Below are 21668 nucleotides of genomic sequence, written 5' to 3' on the forward strand. Positions count from 1 at the left end.
AAAGAAAACTAGACCCGGGGGATATCAAATGAACTACCAAAAAAACAACCACGAACCAAAAAAGCACAAGCAGTCCAACCTATTGATAGAAAACCAACATGGATAGACATCGCAGTTCTAGTCCATCAGGACACCATTTGCGGTCATGGCCGCAAAACGGTCTGCTGGCTCAACAAAACTGTACTCTGGGCCTCGTGTCACACGGTCCATCTCAGCCCGGACATGAGGGTACACATCTCTCCAAGAGTTGCGTCCCATCCACGAATCAAGATGGCCATAGTTGGGAATTTCGAGTCTTCGGTACTGTACCTGGCCATCTTCACTAGCGAGACCAAAGCGCTTGACCAGAATATCGTGGGACCGCTGTGTAGCAGCTGGTGACAGTACTGCATTTTCTGCACCAACAAACTGCAAAATTGGGATGCCCCTCAGCTTTTCAACATTTTCATCTGTCACAAGCGGTGTATAGTCGGGGCCATTTGTCGTCACTGAACCAATAGTTCCTTGACGCATCAAAACATCCATCAGAGTCATGTTGACGCCGTTGAAGAATCGGTCTATCTGCCGATGTGTCGCTTCATTGAGATTACGGTGGTTCCAGCATCTCCCAAAAGCCAGAGATGTTCTGTGGCAAGCTGCATTATTGCAAAGTTCTTGGCGGGGCTGGGGATATAGCCTGAGGAGTTGGCTTAGTGCTCGGTGGACGAAGCTGTCACTCGTGCTAGGTTGACACGACATCCAATTTCCAGCCAACTTCTTGTACAGAGTATCCAATGGAATCGGTCCCTTGATGGCCTTAATCATGTTGGGAGGACTCCAAAGGGGTGTCATAAAAGTTTGACTGCAAGAAATTCCCCAAATCCACTCAGACGGAATATCACCTGTCAACAGTCCGATCGAAAAAGAAACGCTTCCCATACAATGCGCCACAATGTAGACCTTGTTGTCAGGTGAGTTATCCTCGGCGTAGTTTTCGCGCACAAATTGAATCACAGCTCGAATGTCCTCGCGCGCATCATACACTGTCCAGTCGTCCCTTGCTATGCTGACAAGACCAAAGCGATGCACTCCAGCAAAAACTCTGTAACCAGCACGAGTCATGTAGTTGACAGTGTTGTAGGGGATTGTGGGTAGAGCAAAGACTTGATGATCAACTGCGGCACCTGCAATCATCACCACATTTCTCGTCTTGATGCTTGGATTGGTTGGCTCGAAAACATAAAGCGGAGTTTTAACGCCATCGCGAGCAGTGAGGGTGAATGAGGCTTGAGGGAGAGTGCGGTTGATGTAGCCAATGTAACTCGGCGTGGGGTACTGCAAACGTCCAAAGCGACCCAGAAACAAAGGGAATGAATGACTGGTCATGAATCTGAAGTATGCCAAGCTGCTCGATAGCTTTCTAAGCACACTGGAGCCCGAGGGTGTCAAGGACAAAACTTCGCTGGCAAAATCGCCAAGTTTGATATCGAGGATACCCTTGGCAACAACAGGGTCATGACGCCAGTCGTTGGGATCGTCCTTGTTGCGAATACGACCCGGAGTAGGGCGAGTAATGGTCACATAAAGTGTGCTTGAAGCCTTCCAGAACCTGATGGGGGAAAGTTCCACAGAGGGATCGAGGATCTTGTAACCATGGAAATGTAGCATCTGACGGTCTGTACCCCACATGTCAAAGTCGTATACAAGATTTAAAGTGTTGGGTCGCTTGGGGTCCACAGAAAGAAGCTGGAAATCTCCTCTTTGCACCATGAACGGGGAGCCGGGAAGGGTGGGGCATGCCACGGTGCCAGTCATGATGGCAGGGTGCTCAATATTGCCTACGTATGAGCGAATGTCAAATGTCTGGACAGTAAGAAAGAAACGTGCGGCCTCAAGACGACCCTTGGCTACACGATGAGCCACACGATAAGTGTCCAGATCATCCTCCATCAACTTTGTGTTGTTAAGACGATGGATGTAGCCACTCATGATTTCTGTGAAAGCATAACCGTTGGATTTGTCCTCGTCAAATAGGCGCATAGCAGTTTGAGTACGGATAACCTCTTTTTGTTCCATGACAGCGGTTTGCATCTGGCTAGCCTTGCCCATAAAGGGATGGCGGGGCTCACCAAAGAGATCCAGAGTGCCGTTCTTTTCTTCGGAGATCGTTAGGCCATGCTTCTTGGCGAAGATATCGATGCTTCTTTCGGCAAGAGCCGAGATTGTTGCAAGGGGGTTGACGCCGAGAGAGGTAGGCACAATTGCAGCATCAGCCACAATTAGACCAGAATGGACATCAGACCCTTGGCCTGTAAATAGTTCACCGGCATGGTTGCAGGCCCCGGTCATACCGGTACCATCATAAGCCATTCTAGCACCGCCTAGGGGGTGAACTGTGACTTGTTGCTTTCCTAAAAGCGAGTAAAACGGATGGGTGGTTACAGAGCCGCCAATTAGGCTAGTGGCTTGCGCTAGGAGTTCGTGGATTTTGGCAACATGGCCGCTCCTGCTGAGACCGGGGAAGTCGAGGGAAAGCTTGTCATCTTCGAGGGTCATACGAGCTTGTGCACCTATTCAGAGGTAGATTGGTGGAGGTTAGCCAAAAAGAAATGAAAGGAAAAGAGTGGTAAAGACGTACCATCGTGAGTCATGACCAGGTAAATTTGTGTCTTGTTCATGGCACCCCGCTTCGAGTAGGGACCCAACATCCAGCTCCCAAGACTTGCTAGTCCAGAGCGTAAACTTTTTGTCATGGAGCGCTTGGGTTCGGAATGGACACCACTAGGAACAAGCTCAAGCATAGCCTGCAGGAAGGGAACCATGGGACTGGACACGGCTCCTTCTTCGAGAATCCAACCATCAAGAGGGCTATTATGACCTTCACGGTTATCAATAGCAGAATTGATGGTGGGACCGGTGGGATTCTCGGGGTTAGGGCGAGCTTGTCCAAGCGAGTTGGACTCAAAGTCGGTGTTGTAGCCAAAAGCTAGCATATCGCCATTGCCGCTGACCTCTTGGCCAATATGGTCGCTCAGAGGTAGGCCCATTTCTCTACTCCGAAGTAGAATTTCGGTGGTCCCAATGGCGCCAGCGCCGAAAAAAACGCCCTTCTTGGCATGAACCCACATCAAGTCACCTTTGAAGGCATCACGGAAGTGAGTGCGGCCAAAATCTCTCCAGGCGTAGTATACAATGTAGCCACCTTCGGGGCCAGTGCACTCGAGAATGTAGCGGACCTCGCACTCACAAAAGATTTCGGCACCCCAGTTCCAGGCATCGGCAATGTACGTGACAAGTGTGGTGTTTTTGGAGCCATCGTTGATCCCAGTGATGTCTTCTCCGGACAAGGTGGAGGCACGCATCTCTACACCGCAGGCATTGGGGCCGTTGTTAAACCGAGTGGTTTGGGGGACTTTTCGGAATTTGTCTCCCATGCCCATGAGTCGAGCTTGGCGTTTAAGAAGCTCAACTTTGTGCAATTTTGGCCAACTGGCAGGATAAGTTTCGGGTTCAAGAACCGCAGCAACCTTGTCGTAGTCTGCACAGGATTGGATTTAAGCGTGTGTTAATGTCTCTGGAAGCACACAAGATGCGACTAGGGTTAAAATTTGGCACTTACACTGATTCAGTGATTCGGGATCCTCCCGAATTTCTGTGGGCCAAGTTGGGAGACTCAGCACGCCCTTGTCGGCAGGAAGGAAGACATTTGCATTAATGAGACTGGTGCCACCAAGACCTGTGTAGATGGGATTAGCAAGCTATCAAGTAGCGGATTGTATTAAGCTGTCACTTACCATTTCCCATGAAGCAGCTCAAGCCTTTACCCATGTGAATATGATACAAGCCGTTGGGGTTTCCACCCTTGATGGGGATCTTGAAGTGACGGGCATTACCCGGATCCAGTACACCCGAGCATCGGACCTGGCTCAGACTCGAAGTGGGAGTTGAAGGATACTCGCCGGGCCATTTTTCGCTTCCCCGTTCGAGAATGCACACCGAGTTTCTTCCATCAGGACCCTGAGAGCGGGCCAAGCGGGAAGCGGCAATGCCACCTCCATATCCAGAGCCAATGACAATAAAGTCATAGCTGTTTCGCATCAGAGGGATGGCTCGAGACAGACGAGGATGGCCGTTGACACCGGCTGAGCCATTGGCAAAAGATTGCAGAGAAGCCTCAGCGCGAGACTGCGAGCAAGAGTAAGACTTTTTGGCGGTGCTGAAAAACGAAGGAGGCGGCTTCTTGTTGGTGTTGAAGAAATACTCGTCGGGGGTTTCCTCGATGCTGGCTGGACTCGGAGGAAAGACTCCACGCTCCAATCTGGATGCCGAAGCCCACCGAGAGTCTTGACCCAAGTTGAAATGGGGGGATGAAGTAGACGGAGGAGAGGGGGGCAGCTCGCACAAATAAGCGGCGCCACTAAGAAGAGGCACACTGCTGCTTTCCAAGCCCTCGTCTGCACCAGAGGCAGCGGGGCCACCCGAAGCCTTCCGGCCCTTCTTAAAGGGGGCTACAAAAGCTTTCATGGTGGGCTAGGCGGCGATGGTGACGCGGGCGGAGGCGGAGACGACGGCACCGGCAAATAGAGCGGGGACGACGGAGACACAAACAAAGAGTGACAAACCAAGATGAACCGCTGCGTAGAAGCTCAATCGAGCGAATGGAGGCGAACACTGGAGCTTTTTATCCAAGAGCAGTGGCAAGCTGACCCGAGGAGGCTGTTGGAAGAAGAGTTTGCAGTGGATTCAACATGTAAGAAGCAATAGAGAAGAAGTAAGTAGGAGGAGAAACGAGAACGCGAGGGGCTTGAAGGGGCGGAAGAGCAGAAAGAAAGGGCCAGTGATGGCAGGCATGCAGAAGGAAGGAGCAAACGGAGAGTTGGAGCAGTTGTAAGAGCGGAGAGGGGAACATAAGTAGCCGAGTTAGTCAAGAACAACAAACTGGGAGGCCGGACGGGGAAGCAGGCATCGTTTGTTTGGAGGGTCTGGACCCAGGCTCATGTGCAAGTGCAGGTGCAGGTGCAGTAATTGCCTCCGCGGGGTGAACAGGCAAAGCAAAGCAAAGCCATGACATAGACACGCATTTGAATACAAGTAACTACTGCAAGTATACTTGTAGTGTAGAAGGAGATGGACGGACAGAGCTGCCAGACAAGAAAGAGCCCAGCAGTACGGGGCACATGTGTGTGTGTAAGCCAGAGCCGGGGAGGGGTGGAGTTAGCAGGCCATCCATGGCCCAAGGTTTGTTGCATATAACTCCTACTTGTCGAGGTTGACAGCACGACTCATCGCAAGCTCAGCGCCATGGCCAAGTTGACAGCAAGCATGATAACATTGAGGCGTTAGTTGAGACTGTGAGCAAAGTACTTTTACTTTTACTAACTAGTAGTTACTAGGCGGGGAGGGGGGAGAGATAGTGTGGCTGAAAAACGCAGGTGCAGCTAGCCAGGCGTGCCGGCCAAAAGCAAAATCAGCAGATAGTATGGCGGGCAGAGTAGAAGGAAAGAGCACCGGCCACAAGCTGGCAAGAGCGTCATGTCGTAGTGGTGCGCCAAACGAACGAAGCCAAGTAGCATTTGACCAGGAAGGCACATGCACGCGCAACGCAGCTGCTCGGAACAAGAGACAGGGAAAAGAAAATTTCTGCAGGCTGTGAAGCGAATTGGAAACTACCCATTGGTAGCACCCGTACCGTAGGGTAGGGTAGGGTAGGGTAGAGTAGTATGAAGATTTTTTTTCTTGGCCAGGCCGGCAATTAAAAGAGAAAGAGGCGCTGTGATGGATGTAAACAGAAGCCCCAACAGGGAAGGAAACCCGCCCGCAGCGAAAAAGAGAAGGAGACATGGGTCTGGCGGAAGAAACAAGAGTAAATAAAAATATAACCACCTAGCCACCACAAAATAGACAACTACCTACATTGTTCTCAGGGCCGAGCCGACAGCAAAAAGCCCCGGCACCATATTGACGCGCTGATATAGATAGATATATCACCACCAGCCAGCCTGAAGTAGGTGGACTCTGGAGCAGAAAAGACGACCGGTCAGTATCAGCAAGAACATGACAAAAGACGCGAGACGGCGAAGATGCACGCAGCGATAATGCGACAGAACATTAACGTAGGTCGCCGTGGAGAGTGGTGGCCCTGACTTTGGCAGCAAGGGCCACCTTCTGTGCAGTACTACAAGTACGTCCATACAATCCGTACACACTTGGATACTTGGATGCATGCGCCTATTGTCAGGCTCACTGCCAGGCATCTTCTCCGTTGCTCGCCGCCTTTGGGTTTTGCCTCCTACTCCCCCCCTTCCCCCTTCCCCCTTCCCCCTCCTCCCCATCTCCCCCGCCAGTCGTCGGGGCCTACCATCCTGTGGTCCTCCCCTCCTCGCTAACTGGCACGCCTTATCTCGTGTCATATCGCCCCTACAAGTACAGGTAGTTATGTATACACACTTAAACGCAACTGTGCAAGCATGGGCGCCTAACCCGTCAGCTACATACATACATACACATTTATCTGATATGACAGCGACAACTGGCTGCCAGCTCATCTTCCCACAAAGAAACCCTGCCCGCCACAGCTGGCGTCATGCGCTTATACGCTTGACTTGGGCCGCCCACATTTCCAGCCCACACCAGCATCGGCATTGTTAGTCCTGTTTTCTACGGCCCTTCGCCCTCTAATAGCAGAGGCTATTAATCGCACGAGATCTACTGACTTACGATGGACACATCGACGAACACATGCATCTATGTATATCTATCTATGCATCAATAGTTATATCAAGATATATGGGTATATACAAGCACACCCGCCCAGGTATTTCGGCTGTGCGGTTTATGGTACGCGTGTAAGTGTGTATGTATGTATATATCTACATTGTCTTTGGCCTCGGGAGCCACAGCAGCGGTGAGCTGCTGCATAAATCTTCTCCCGGTGTACCGATGATGAATTGCTTCGCATGGCCTGAGAGCTGTGGGTGGGAAACACTGATGCCCCCTTCCAGCTCCCCGGCACAAAGGCCCTAAAGCGGAAATAAATAAAAGGCCCGAAGACTTAAAGACCGCATGTCAAAAGATTTTGGAGTTTGCGGGTGAGCGTGCCCCCCACCAGAGCAACGCCGAAGGAGGGAGAGGGGAGGGTCAGAGAAATGGCGATGTTTTGTAGAAGCAAGCAACAGCTATTTTCGGAGGTGAGGCTTACCAGGACACAACAATACCATTATCTGGCGCCATGGGCTTTGTCAGCTTACGGCAGGTTAGTCTAAAGCGAAGCAAGCCCTGCATCTAAAGGGCATAACTAGTGCACTATTGGTCCATATTCACAACAGAAGTTATACCACCATCTCATCACCTCACCTCTATCCGAATGTGCGGATAAAATTACGAAGAAATATGTAATAAGCATTTACACACAACCCTCCACCTGTATCTACGCTCGGGTAGCGCTCCTGACATAAACACACGAGCATAGATTCTTCCTAAAATGGTCTCTCAACCGATCTCTGCGTGGTACGTGTGCTATTCTAGACTAGATTCCGCTTTGCCCACCACCATCTCTATATTTCCAGTCGTCTGGTGTGCATGTGTACACTAGCATATAAAACCCCTCTTTGGCGATCAAGGAATAGCACCGCCATTGTCAAGAGTGCTAAGATTCCCACTTCGGATATGGCGAGGCTGCTGGCTCGCCTCGTTAGCCTGGCAGATCTTGAAAATCAGCGACTTGACACTTTCTTTGCACAGCCTCCATGCCCCTTGCAGCTATGCTACTTGGGTCGCACATATATACTCGCGCATACACACCTAGTGCAGACACGCACTTCCACTTGTAGACAGCCAAGTAGCATGTATGTCCATACGTACTGTGTGAATACTACGTACCATACCCATACAAGTTTGGATACATACCTCACGACTACATACATACATACACGCATACGTAGGCAGCTAACTATCTCGCCGCACTGACCAGTTCACCACTTCATCAGGTCTTGCAACAAGCACTTTCACGTATGCATCGTCCATGTCGACCTACACACCCGGAAGACGGAAACGCAGAATTACATAATCTCTATCTACAACTCAGGGCAACACGCAGAGAATCGGAGAAAGAAAATCCTGGAAAAGATTGGCACGTGCCGGTTATGAGGCCGTGTTGATGGAGCTCGGGTGTTAGCCTGCCATGAGCGCACTGGCCCTCGCTGTGTAATAAAAGAACAGGCATTTAAGGTGGAAGAAGCAAAATAGAACGCAGGGAATGCGACCTTGGAACTTTTCCATTGGCAGCTGTACTTGTGCAAGTACAAGTTGCAAAACATGATCTCGCCCAACTGTCGGACGACGTAACAGGACACAAGAGGTTGGTCTTCTTTTTTTTCTCTTTTTCATTACATAGATCTACACCATATATTGAAAACACACATGAGCCAGCATTACTTGTATGTACCAATAATTACGTGTAGTCGTCCGAATGATGCGGAAGCTCGGCATCGGTCTTCAGTGAGGGATGAAACTAAGCTAAATGTGGATCAGATCCACACACAAAACCAGCAAGGCGTAATTTAGAGATTCTTTGACGTCGAGGTACCGAAGAAAAGAAATATGAAAGAAGGTTGGAAGAATTAATGGCAGATTGCCGGGGTAGGGATGTTGTTAGGGTTGAGATCCAAAACAGACCTGGGTTAGCCATGTCAGGGTGACACAGATGAACAAGAGCCTGGATGCATCACTAGGGTTATCTGGGTTATGGTTGCACAAGGCTCAGTGACCTGCTACTTTCTCTTACAACTCCACATGACATCTTGATTTGTGTCTTATGTCTATTATTATTACACATACTATTTCCGCGGGCCTAACATGTAGCACAGAGATGAAAGACCCATTTAAAACCTTACATAATAGTGTCCACAAGCGCAACGTCACGCAGAATGAATCTCAAACCTCCCGAGGTGAAACAGAGTGAGCCTCACCTAAACCTCGAAGGACAGCAATAGTGTGAAGACTCGTGTATTGATGTTTGGAGGATGAGCTCTATTCTTTGGTACAAGTGAAAAAGAGAAAGAAGAGTCATACAAACTCTCCGCATTTTGAACAGGAGTAAAAGTTGGGGCTGGGGTCGGGACTTGTTGGTAAATATCAGAGGCCAGGAAGTGGGAGTGGCTTATCGGAGAGTAGCATTTTCGGTGACATGCCCGAAGAAGTACCAAAACGAGCATTTACAACCAATCTTTTCTTCCCACCAGCCCAATGCTTCGCCCTTTTCATTGCTCCCTGTCCTTCTTCGATCTGTCTCCTTGACTTGGGCTCTTTGTGTTACAAATCATACCAGGTCCAACCCCCACCCCCCTTTTGCCATTTAGCCTGCATACTTTGTTTTTTTGCCCGGTACAGGCGCATATTTACTCTGTATCCTGCGTTGCAGTATCAATGTGATATGCAGTGATATGCTTCATCTGCCAGTTTCATAGGACCCTTTTGAATTTTCCCGGCAGTTCCATCGCCTGAACTGGAAGCGTCATGGTCTGGCGGCATGGCAGCCACAGAACCCCCCCCTTTCTTTTTTTCTCCGACAAAGAAAAGAAAAAAAATCCTGCCAGTTCCTATCAAACACGAGCTGACTGGTGGCTTACAGACGCCTTGTTTTGGAAAAGGGCGGATTCCATAGTCGCGCGGGCATTGCCTTGTTCTTTTTATAGATCAAATTTTGTGCTAATGGAAGTGCAATGCCCCTGCATTGCATATTGTGACATTTCGATCAGCTGTAGTGCTTGTATACAGGTTAGGTATCAAGGCATTGAGAGAATGTGATGGCCTGATGGATGTATGGGTGTAAGTCGACATGTCAACCAATCAAGTATTAAAGAAACAAAACAGGCCTGGTCTGCTGAGATGACTACAATGGCTATGTGGTATGAGTCTATAGTTTTGAGTGCTAGCGAGATTGGGATGCAGACGTCAGGCTTACGGTCAATGGCCACTTTTACCACAGCCATCAAAGCCTCTCTTGTGTGCAAACCTGACACGAGATGGTGTCGGCTTCATCCAAGACAAAAAGATGTTTGGACGCCTAGCTGGAAATGAGCTGGGAGTCACAGCAGCCGGGGAACACTCAGCTCATGCAAGGAAATGAGCCCAAGGAGAAAAAGAAGACAGGCAAGAGACAGAGAGAACCTCAAGAGGAAACACTGGAAGATTATGCAACAAAAAGAAAACGAAGGTCTTTTGTGTTCATGTGCTATAGTATTGCCGAGCCTCCAGCCTAATATACATTGAGCTGCTATAAGGTCAGGGGTAAATATTTCCATAGCCACGTACAAGGCTTGGCTTCCAGTTCTTCGCGTGACCAGAGTTACTATATATGGGAAGTGTAAGAGAGCCAAGGGAGGCAAGTAAGGCTTTGCTAGAGAGCTTTGCCCAAGTGAGGCTTCTGCCCAAGAGACGTGAGGTGGAGCATGGGTAACGGTGACTCGGAACCGCATTGCCTATGATTTATGCCTAGAATCCTTGACCGGGTTAGATTCTTCCGGCCACTAATAGAGTTTATATATGCGCCGACCAGTGTCGTCTTGGAACTCAATTGGAACCTAGGCTGTAGTTGCACGGCATGGGTGGATCAATAGAGGGAGCAAACGAAGGAAACTCTATGCGTAGCAGCACTTGTAGATCACGGGATGCTGATTTATCTAAAGCGATTTGCCTGGTTCGAGCCCCGGTGATATGCAACAACAGAAGCGGCCCGGATTTGTCTGCATGTACTGAATGTGGATGCTGTGGCCGTGTCTGAAAACACTGTCCCTATACGGCCAATACCTGCCTACTCTCGCTCAGATTAGCTCAGGGCTTGAAAAGCTGTTGTGGTGTTGTGTGACATCGCCAACACGATACGAAGTGGACCGGGGGAGGGTGGCAGAAGATGTAAGGTCATGGTTCGAGTTGTACAGATAAGAGGAATTTATGCATGGTGGTGCTGGTATGAACGAGAAAGTGTCGGTTCTTGAGACGAGGCAGAAAAGTCAAGGAAGTCAAGAGAGTAGGCTTGTCATGTTTGATGTGTCTGGGTGTGCATGTAGTTGTGGTGCTTTGTCGTTGGAAGAAAAACCAAAAAATGTTGCCTTTATAAGATAGACTTGACTTGACTATATTTAACGTCTACCAAAATCACTAAGATCAAACGACGTCGGATTGGTTACCGGACGGAAATTTAAAGTCCTCCGCTCGACACGCCGCATAGTTTCTGTGTGTTCGGGATGGCGCACCATCCCCAAGCCCCGAAGAACCAGTGGTCCACACTCCGCTATGAGCAAAAGAAAACAAGTAAAAAAAAAAAAAAAAAAAAGGGAATAGCAAAGAAAATGAAAGAACACAAAACACGCAGAAACACAGCAAAAAACAAAACCACTCTCATCACCTCCCCCCGCTCCCCCTCGCTCGTTCATCCTCTGAAATTGTTGCGCCCGTTGATGGGGTCGCCTCTCTCGGTGCGTGCGCTCTGTAATGGCGCCATTTCACCTCCAATCTCTTTGCAAGATACTTGCATGAGCTGTTTTTGCGGAGTAGCTTTTTGACAAAGTTCTTCCGCAGTCGTCGCTTGTTGCTCACACAGGACCAAGGGTGGAAGGGTTCCTTTGGCTGCTGGCAAAGCGGGCAGTTCTTCTCGGCCTCTGTGTGGTCGAACCGGTCATGATACTCCGCGAAGTCGCCATGGCCCGCTCGGGCAGTCAGGATGCGAGCGATGGTGGATCTGTGTTGGCCCTTAAGCCAGTCAACCTTGTAGGCGTTTGTCGACTCGAAGCGAGCCCCAATGTGGCTTCTAGGCTCGCAACTCTCGGTCCACGCCTTGAACTCGGCGTTCAGCTGCAACTTCTTCCATCTGCGTGCTGACGCAAGGGACATGCCGCCAGGCCGGACAAGCAGGACCTCGCTCTCACATCCTCTCTTTGCCAGCCCGTCGACGAGCTCGTTTCCGGGGACGTTGGTGTGGCCCGGGACCCATCTAACAGCGCCAACCGCTGCATCCAGTGACAAGTGCTCGGTGCCTCCCTTCCAGTCGTGAGGCAACCGGCGGATCTCATCAACCTCTCCTTGGGATGTGCCATTCTTTTTGGATCTGCAGGGGATGCGTTGCGCTACGCCCAGGTTATCGAGGCACAGGTACAGGCTACCCGCCTCCGGAGGAGCATTTTCGACAGCTGCTCGGACCGCGTTGACGGCAGCGACAGCCTCGGCATCCGCAACTTCTCGCAGGGTACCACAGGACCCAAACCCTTCGCAAAGCTTAGTGCCTCCGCTGAAGATCGCCCAGCCTGCTCCTGTTCTGCCGTTCTCGTCGCGCGAGCCATCTGAGTAGGCCCATACAGTGTTTGGGTTTGACTCGGCAACTTCTCTTTGGTGCTGCTCAGCAGCCTCATCTTTGTCCAGCTGCGGGGGCAGGGGCTCCGGTGGGCCCTTCTCTTCTGGAAGAAGTTTCTCGGACTCGTGTATAGGGTTCGGAAGCATCTTCTTGTACTCGTCTATGTGACCACCTAGCTCTGTGCTGTACAAAGGGTGGTAGTTGTCTACCGTAGACGCGCGGATGGCAGCAGCCCTCTCATAGTCTCTGAGCAGCATCTCCATGGTCGGCACCGCGGAAAAGATGTGCAGTAGCTTGATGGGCGTCGTGCAATAGACTGGCAGGGCAGCTCTAAGGGCAGCTCTCAGTGCCAGTTCCAATCTCTGAGTCCCTCTGGTTTTATGCATGAAGAAAGACCACGTGGATGACGCATATGTCAGTTGCGGGAGCACACAGCTCCTCACCACATGTAGCAGGCTCTTCACCGGGGTGCCATGGTACACTCCAGCAAGTGCGCGAAGGGCGTTGGTAGTTCTCTTAGCCTTGGCCGTGACCTGTTTGGCGTGCTCCGCGAAGTTGAAAGCAGAGTCCCACCACACGCCAAGCCATCTCAAGGACTTTGACGGCTTCAGGATGTTGCCATTCGGAAGCTCGACGGTGTTCTTGGCCGAGCAGCCACCAGGCCGGCAGTGTAGCAGTCCTGTCTTGTCCCAGTCTAGCTCGAGTTCGTTTTCTCTGCACCACCTATCGACCTTGGACAGAAGTTCGGTGATAGAGAGATTGTTTGTCTTTGCATTTCTTGACGATACCGCGAGCAGGCCGTCATCTGCGTATCCAAGTCCCATGCACGTGCTGTGCAAGTCCGCCATATATAGCATGTAGAGGATGGGGGACACCGGGGAGCCTTGAGGCAGACTGCCTCCTACTTTCCTAGTGACCGCTTCCCCTCCTTCTATGGACAGGGAGACCTCTCGCCCGGTCAGGAAAGATTCGACCCACCTGATCAGCTTCGTTGGCCAACCTTGCTGCCTGAGCCGGCGGACCATTTGTCTTCGCTTCACGGCGTCAAACGCACCCTTGATGTCGTATGTGGCGAAAGTGGTTGTCTCTTTGTACCTTGACCTCCCTTTTATCTTGTCCGCCAGAGCTAGTGTCAGGTCCGCAGCCGCGCGCCGTGGCACTGCGCTAGCGTAGGCGCGGGGGATGATCTTGAGTTCAACTGCTTGGACCGCCAGGCGACGTGCCACCAGTCTTTCCAGACCCTTTCCCAACGTCGAGAGGAGTGAGATGAGCCTGTAGCTTCTTGGGAGCGATTTATCTCGCCCTGGTTTCGGGATGACTACCAGAACGGCTGTCTTGAAGGATTTCGGATGCCAACCAACCTCCAGACAGTCTCGGAACAGTGCCGTCAAGTGTGGACCCAGAACTTTCCATGCGGTCTTCCAGGCGCTGTTAGGGATGCCGTCTGTACCTGGCGCTGTGTTGCCCGGTCGGAAGAGCGCGGTGCGGACTTCCTCTTCGGTCACTTCACCAAGTTCTCGTGCTGCCCTATCTCGTCGGTTGCTCAAGTTTTCGGTTGCTTCTTCTTCTAACTCTTCGGCTTGTGTATGAGTGTCTAGGAGCAGCAGCGCCTTTTCGGTTGTCGTGGACGCCGTTCTGCTCCCTGAAGCCAGAGGAGGCATGCTGTACGTGGCCGCAGCCCGCGTCCATCTCAGTGCCTTGAAGACGTCACCCGGTTCCTGGATGGCCTCGATGTTCCGCTTCCACATTTCCTTCTTGGCCTTGCGCACTTCTGCGTGGAAAATCTTACGCTTGGCCTTGTACAGCTCGAACACATCGTTTCCCCGGTGTGCCAGCCACGCAACTTTCGCTCGGCGTAACTCTCGGACTGCAGAGTCACAGTCACTGTTCCACCATCGTTTTCCAGTCCCCTTGCCAACAGTCTTGGGGGTGGACCTATCCAGAGCCCGGGTCATAGCTTCTCCGATCCTCCTGGCTCCTAGGTCGATCTCCTCTGGAGTTGTCATTTGATGTATTGAGAGGCCAGCGGCTTCTTCTGCGCACAGCTTCAGAAACCTTTCTTTGTCCATCTGGTCCATCTTGTACCTCGCCGTGCGGCCAGATCTTTGAGCGGGGGCTCCAGTGACCGTCGTGATCAACACCTCATGGTCGCTCCCGCAGTCGAGATCACTGCGTACTTCCGTGGTGCAGAGGTGTCCTGTGTTGAGCTCCACCGTGGCGAATGACAAGTCTATCACCGAGGGGGATGCTGGGTTGGCATGACAGGTTGCGATGTCCGGGACGTTCAAGAGGACGGCCCCCGACTCCTCAACCCAATCTACCAGTTTGTCACTGTCGGAGGACTCGTTGGATTCACTATCCCACATGGGTGAGTGTGTGTTCCAGTCTCCGCACAGTATTGCTTTCTGCCCCCGCACGATTTCCTGTGTTTTAGCGGCGGCTATCCAGCGTTGATCGTCTCCCGGGTTTGGGTTGTATATGTTGGCAATCATGGTCCCTTGGCTCAGGCGCACAATCACCATGTCACGATGTCCCATGTTGTCGGCTGTCGTGACTTGCTCTGAGACTAGGTCCTTTCGGACGTACGTCATCGTTCTTGGACGCTCTACCCACTTCGCGCATGGTGCATAGGTGCGGTAGTATCCAACGTAAACCGTCTTCGCTTCTGCTAAATCTCTCCCAATGTATGGTTCTTGGACGCAAACTATGTCCGCTTTTACTGCTATTGCCGTCTGAATGGCGGCAATGTGGTTGTTGTAACCACGATGAGCATTGAACTGAAATATTTTCAGCCCGTTGATTCCTTGTGTGTTTGTACTATACATTAGTTATCACTGGGCTTGGGTCGATTGGCGGTCCGCTTGCTAGTGCGGATTGGCTTGGGGGCACTACTGGGCTCTCTTGAGGCGTGCGTCCTTGGCGTGTCCTGCTCCGAACCCTGTGTCTCCACGTCTGGGGCCTCCGGGGCTGGGAGGTGGGGCTGGGCGGCCGGAGGCTCCTGGGAAGTCAGGTCCTCTACCGCCACGCTAGTCTCCTGTCTCGCGGCTGGTGGGTCTGTTAAGGTTTCTGGCTCTGTGATTCCCTGAGATCTGTGGATTTTCCCGCACTTTTCATTGCGGACTCCCACGTACTTCTCCTGCTGCGCTGTGCGGGTTTCTCGCTTCTCCTGCGCGCTAAGGTTTCTATTTCGGAGAGGGCATTCCGGGTCGTCTGCCGGGTGTGGGCCTCGGCAAATTATGCACTTAGACACGCATTCGTGTGGCACGGTGCAGCAAGTGGGGTGTTCATCGCTTGCGTGTTCGCTAGAGCCGCAGTGTCTGCACAGCTGGGCTCTCGCGCAGAGCTTCTCATTGTGCCAAGCAAAGCACTTGGTGCACTGCTTCTGCGCCTTGGGCCTTTCGAGCAGAAGGCGGGTGAGAATAAGTCTGGATCCCATCCTAATTTGTCTGGGGACCTTGGTACCCTCAGCTGGGATTTTGACCACGAAGGTCGCTTCGTTGCCCTTGTAACTCGGGCTGACGTGTTCGGGGGTGGCTTTGGTGGCCGCCTCGAAACACTCCGCAATCATGTCGGGTGTGACTTCAGCGCTACCAGCACTGCCCAGGCTGATGTATCTGTTTACAGGCCCAACTATGTAGGCGTCACACACGGACGCCTTGTCGATAGTAGTGCCGGGACCGAACCATTCCTTAATGGCTTCTGACTGCTCCAGGAGTGCAGTGCGGCCCTCCGCGTTGCGCGGCTTTAGGGCAAAGCCAGTCCTAATGTGATAGGCGCCAAGTAGCGCCCCTTTGATGCTGTCACTCAGTGCGCGCAGCTGGTTCGTTACAATGAAGCTGTCTGCTTCACGTTTGTCGGATCCGCTGACCAAGCGGACGAAGATTCGGTCATCCTGGCGCGCTTCCGGCTTGGAGACGCGTTTCTCAGGGCTGGGGGTTTCGGAGCTTTTGGCGGCAGCTCTCTTTCTCTTCTTCTGTCTCTTGCTAGAGACGGCCTCCCACTCACCCGACTGCTTGGGCTCGTTGGAGGGTTGGCCACCTTGCTGGGCAGCCTTCGTAGTAGCGGGTTGGGCTACTGCGTTGCCGGCAACTCCTGCATACGTTGCCTTCGGTTCGGGCGCCTCTTGTCGCGTCGGGGGGGCCCGCTGGTCGGCCGGCTTCGTCTTCTGAGCCTGGGTAGATCCGGCCTTCGTCTTGTTGGTGTCATTTGTCGTCTCAGTCCGGGTGGCGGTGGCGTCAGCGGGGGGCGACCCGTTGAGAAGGGTGACCATGAGTGTGGCGGTCATGGTCTCGATGGTGTTCAGTGTTGTGTCGATCGCGGACGCGTTCAGTTCGTCCTTGTACTCCGCGCATTTGGCTTCGAATGCCTCTAGCAGCGGGAGTATAAGATCCTCGACGACTTTTCGTCGACTTTCAAGCATACGGCTTTGCTTCTCGAAAGCCTGCCTCTGTTGGCTAGACATCTTCGCGTCGATGTCGCCGTCGTTGTTGTCTTCGTTTGTGTGGTGAGTTCGAGGGTTGCTTAGGGTTACCTCCTTTTCCTGGAGTTGTAGGAGGGAAGTTTTGGAGGGAAGGTTGCCTTTATAAGATATTTAGCAGCCCAAATCATTAACAAGCCATGCGCAGTGGTTAACCATTGTCGTCACTCACCATGGTGTAGTTGGTTATCACGTTCGACTGTAACTTGAAAGAATTGCGATCGAAAGGTCACCGGATCGACTCCGGTTGGTGAGAACATATTTTTGTCCTCTGTTATCATGAGGGTTGAATACTTTTTGCTCATTTCTTTCCTTTTTTTTTTTTTTTTTTTTTTTTTTCACAAATGCAAGTTGAAAAAACTTGTGCTGAAGTCTTTTATTTCGAGTGTGTGAAACGCTTTTCTTTTTTGTTTTTCGGTTACCCTCCCCCCGGGAATTTTCAGCTTTTCGGCGGGGTCGGAAGGCCCCGATGATCACGGTCTTGTCTTCTCATAGTTAGCAGGCTCGGAGCCCTGTGTCCACCTTGCAGCGAACCGTGTAAGGCATTTCATGTAGCTTAGTCACGTTAAAAAGAGTCAGGTGAAGCCAATTCGTTGTTTACTATGTACATTGCTTTTTGTATACAAATCTGTGAGGGCCGCTCATACGTTGGTTGCATGCTTCAGATTTCACTAGGAAAAACAAGATGCAGCAGATATGTGGGCGCTAGAGAAAAAGCTCATTAGGGGTATCATATCGCATGGAGACCAGAAATCATCAATCCTGAATCCAAGGCAGCTAGTACTGCATCTAGTTCCACCAGTCGCCCTGGTCCTTCATGGCGCGGGCCACCTTGACAAAGCCGGCAATGTTAGAGCCAGCCACTAGCGACGGCAGCTCGCCGTCCTTGGCCACCACGTACTCCTTGGCCGTGGCCAGAGCGTTCTCAAAGGCGTCCTTCATAATCTTCTTGAGCTTGGCGTCAACCTCCTCCGACGTCCACGGCAGTCTCTGCGAGTTCTGCGCCATCTCCAGGCCCGACACGGCCACACCGCCGCAGTTGGCCGCCTTTCCGGGTGCGTACCAGATGGCAGAGCTTCCCTTGGCCGCACGCTCGGCCTCAAAGACCTCAATAGCCTCCTGTGTGCAGCCCATGTTGGAGCCCTCAGCAATGGCAATGCATCCATTGGCTACCAGCGTCTGGGCCTCCTCCTTGGACACCTCGTTCTGCGTAGCCGACGGCAAGGCAATGTCGACCTTGCCGACGTGCACCCACGGCCGAGCACCATCAATGTATTTGAACTTGGAGCCAGCGTCAAAGGCCGTCAGGGCGCTGCGGGCTACCTTGAGGTCGGCAATCTTGCTGATTTCCTCAGCTGTGAAGCCCTCGCTGTCATTGGCAATCAGCGAACCCTTGGAGTCGGACAGAGACACGACTGTGGCACCTAGCTCAAGGCACTTGAGCGCCGCATACTGAGCGACGTTGCCCGAGCCCGAGATGGCGACACGCTTACCGGCAAACGAGCCCCGTCCAGCCTCCTGCAGCATGTACTCGACATAGTACACCAGACCATAGCCCGTGGCCTCGGGACGGATGAGCGAGCCACCCCACGACAGGCCCTTGCCCGTCAGGACACCCTCCCACCGGTTGCGGTACTTGCGGTAGGCACCGAACAGCCAGCCGATTTCACGGCCCGAAACACCAATGTCGCCGGCGGGCACGTCAGTGTCGGCACCAATGTGGCGGCTCAGCTCGCGCATAAAGGCTTCACAAAAGCGGCGAATCTCGTTGTCGGACTTGCCCTTGGGGTCAAAGTCAGCACCGCCCTTGCCACCGCCCATGGACACTGTAGAGGACAGAGGACATGTTAGTATGAGTTGTGTGATTAACATGATTGGGGACTACTTTTCCACTTACGTCCAGTCAAGGCATTCTTGAAAATTTGTTCGAACCCAAGGAACTTGAGGATTGAGAGGTTAACCGAGGGGTGGAAGCGCAGGCCGCCCTTGTAGGGACCCAGGGCCGAGTTGAACTGAACACGGAAACCGCGGTTGACCTGCAGCTGGCCCTTATCATCCTCCCAAACGACACGGAACTGGATGATACGCTCAGGGATAGAAACGACCTTGAGAGCAGTGCGGTACTCGGGGTTCTTCTCGAAAAGGGTGGAGTTCTCGAGAGAGCTCACAAGCTCTGTTGCGGGTGTTAGTCGGGTTATAGAATAGAGAGGTTGCTATCCATCGAAGAATGATGAGACTGATGAAGGGGATGGGTATGGAGCGACCTACCTTTGTAAGCCTGCTCGAATTCGGGCTCGGAGACGATAGACATGACGGCGACGGGAAAGAAGGATCAAAGGCAGATAGGTGAGAAGACAGGAGAGAGCTGATACAATGATGCTGTAGAATTTATAAGACAGAACAGGGTGTTAAAGAAATGAATGCTAGAGCCGACTCGACATCACGTAGAGAAGAACAACCCCAGACTTTATAGTAGAATTCAAACCGGACTTGTGGTGTCCTGGGCTACCCGAATCTCCTCCGCTCCGGCCATTTTTTATGTAGCGACACTTGTGTTAGAGCGAGGCCGGAGTCTTCCCACGCCCCAGCCAGCTTCCTATTGCTTCCTCGTTTCGGGCACGCCCTTGTTGGCGCTCTAGAGCCTTAGTCTCGGGAAATCTTTGAGGAACTTGACCACCACAGGCCTTAGCCAGCTTGGGACTAGTGTCTATATTCGACCACAGGGAATTAGGAATCCCCAATATGAGTGTGTGGGGGGAAATGTAGCATCATGATTGCAACGATGCAAGCATGCAAGTAGAGTTACTTGCAGCAGAAAAAACGTTGATTAGATAGCTTGTCTTACGGCTTGTGTCTGAGACAGCCGGTCGGAATAGGACGCATGGCGGCTCAAAATGCATAGGTACAACGACTGGTACACCCATGGCCGCGGAGGTTCAACAACGACAGCGCGAGATAGGGGAGCAGCCAAAGCGGCGATGCCGGAGAAGGTCAGCAAGCGGACTGCTGTTCTCGTAAGCAGGCGGGCAGAAGCAAATTACCAAAGCTTCTTCTTGGTAGTCTGGGGAACAAACTGGGCTCAACATGGTGGGCGTTGTGGAAGTAAGTGAGGCAGAGGATCAGAGACTAGGCCTACGGCCCAGAGTGGAACTGTATGTATGTACTTGCGAATAGTGGTAGAGCCGGGGTAGAGGAGTTTCGTCGAAGCCAGCGTGCAGGGAGAATGCGGGCTCAAAGGCGTGTCCGTAGCAAAGCCGCTTGTCTTGGGCGTGTTAGTGGCCGTTATCTGAAGCAAACATAAAAGAATCGAGTGATGGGAAACGCAAAAACCCTTAGCACGGGAGGTAACCCTTGATAGGCTCGGCTTAAAGGAGGGAGGGAATAGACGCCGAGCATAGGAGACGGCCGAATCGGGGCGGCCAGGGCCAACATAGTTTAGCCACACAAATGGTACAAGTCTTTGTGGCCGAATGAAGACTGTGGTTGGCTACAGAGGCAGTATCTATTACGCGAGAGTAGAAAAGGCGTGAGGTGAGGGCTTTTACGGTGCTGAGAGAGAACGGGCCGAAGTGAGCGGAGAGAGAGTTGGAAGTTTTTTTTTTCCCTTCTTTTTTGATTGTCCCAATCTCTGTGACGACAGGCTCTCTTTCTCTCTTTAGCCTGCCGGCGAGTTCCGGCCCCCTCTTGGCCGGAATGTTCATCCTGAAGCGTAGCACAGAGGCAGGGCCTCCGAGATCGGCACTTGTTCGCTGCCCCTTTGCCCACGCCGATGACGAAGGGTGACGCACTGCTGGATCTTTTAATTCCGCAGTCCACAGCTATTGCGTTTGTGCTTGTGCCTTGTCTGTGGATTCTCCGATCCGAGCGGACGACTGGGCGAACTCTAACACGTGAATCCTGCACCGAGCTGAACTGCATCACAGCTGATTGATAACACGGGTTGGTAATGAGAGAAGTTGTAGCTGTGGTTGGATATTGACAGGCAGCGAATAAGCCTGCCGATAAGACACTCTCAGACGATTCTAGCATAGGCTGTAAATCCCTACATGTACTTATATCGCAGGTATGGCTGAACCAGCATCACTAGCGGCAGCCTCTATATAAAAGATTGAGATCCGAAAGGATATGATGACGTAGATAGCTGCGGTCCGAGACAGAGTTGCTCTATATAGACCAATGTCACATACAATTCCGATCTTGTAGTCGGTAAGAAGAACCAGTTTGGGGCCCTCACTTCAACTCGAGCCGCTGCCATTAGTATTACATGCCAGAGGCCTCTGCCAGTATTAGAGGGCTGCCAATCCCAGCCAACCTGGGCCCTTTTGCTAATTATTTTGCTTCTTTGGCTCTTACTTGGCGGTTCTTCCCTGCGCGTCTCACCCAGACACGGCACACCTCGCTCATCCAGATTCAGCATGTCGTGTGCTGTAGGCGGCTTATAGGCTTTTCTGTCCGGAACAAGGCTGGCTGCAAATGCCGCTATGACGGCAATTTGGAGAAAGGCGCATCACAAGCCATAAAGAGCAGTTGTTCCATCACAACTGGGAGGCGATATTGGCGAACATGTGCGCGGTGATGCTCTAAACACGAGCATCTCCATCTCGTGAGGGCTGCTCTTGGAGACAAAAAACTACGCCACATGACAGCGGGACCACTGTGGCTGAAGCCGACGTAATTGTGGCGCCCTCAGCCAGCTTGACCTTTGGCAAATGCTTAACTCAGCGCAGGGGGCCGAGGAAGAGGCCAGCTCGTTCCTTCGCTTGCTTAGAGATCAAGAGCTTACAGTTAGCCCACCCGGGAACTCTGGTTTCTCCGCGTCCTGCATTTCTTGCTACTTAAGCTCCAGAGCTACAAGCTCATTACACT

The 21668-nt window shown here is 52.0% G+C and overlaps 4 protein-coding genes across 4 annotated transcripts; all 4 read right to left on the bottom strand.

Moving 5' to 3' along the window:
* Positions 1-117: 117 nt before the first annotated feature.
* BROUX77_001775 (uncharacterized protein) lies at positions 118-4503 on the bottom strand (the record flags this gene model as incomplete). Its single annotated transcript, XM_073746241.1, has 4 exons — positions 118-2549; positions 2618-3517; positions 3599-3715; positions 3774-4503. The coding sequence occupies 4 exons, from the start codon at positions 4501-4503 to the stop codon at positions 118-120; spliced, it is 4179 nt and encodes a 1392-aa protein (XP_073606857.1).
* Positions 4504-11407: 6904 nt separating this feature from the next.
* BROUX77_001776 (uncharacterized protein) lies at positions 11408-14916 on the bottom strand (the record flags this gene model as incomplete). The annotated part of the gene is made up of 2 exons (XM_073746242.1): positions 11408-11515; positions 11575-14916. The coding sequence occupies 2 exons, from the start codon at positions 14914-14916 to the stop codon at positions 11408-11410; spliced, it is 3450 nt and encodes a 1149-aa protein (XP_073606858.1).
* A 233-nt stretch (positions 14917-15149) lies between these two features.
* On the bottom strand, positions 15150-16787 carry BROUX77_001777 (uncharacterized protein; the record flags this gene model as incomplete). Its single annotated transcript, XM_073746243.1, has 1 exon — positions 15150-16787. The coding sequence occupies one exon, from the start codon at positions 16785-16787 to the stop codon at positions 15150-15152; it is 1638 nt and encodes a 545-aa protein (XP_073606859.1).
* An 804-nt stretch (positions 16788-17591) lies between these two features.
* Positions 17592-19113, bottom strand: BROUX77_001778 (uncharacterized protein; the record flags this gene model as incomplete). The annotated part of the gene is made up of 3 exons (XM_073746244.1): positions 17592-18628; positions 18700-18975; positions 19071-19113. The coding sequence occupies 3 exons, from the start codon at positions 19111-19113 to the stop codon at positions 17592-17594; spliced, it is 1356 nt and encodes a 451-aa protein (XP_073606860.1).
* Positions 19114-21668: the final 2555 nt, after the last annotated feature.

This window comes from Berkeleyomyces rouxiae (genome assembly GCF_048999995.1).
Source record: "Berkeleyomyces rouxiae strain 22BRR77 chromosome Unknown BrBRR77_ptg000002l, whole genome shotgun sequence".
Taxonomy (NCBI): Eukaryota; Fungi; Ascomycota; class Sordariomycetes; order Microascales; family Ceratocystidaceae; genus Berkeleyomyces; species Berkeleyomyces rouxiae.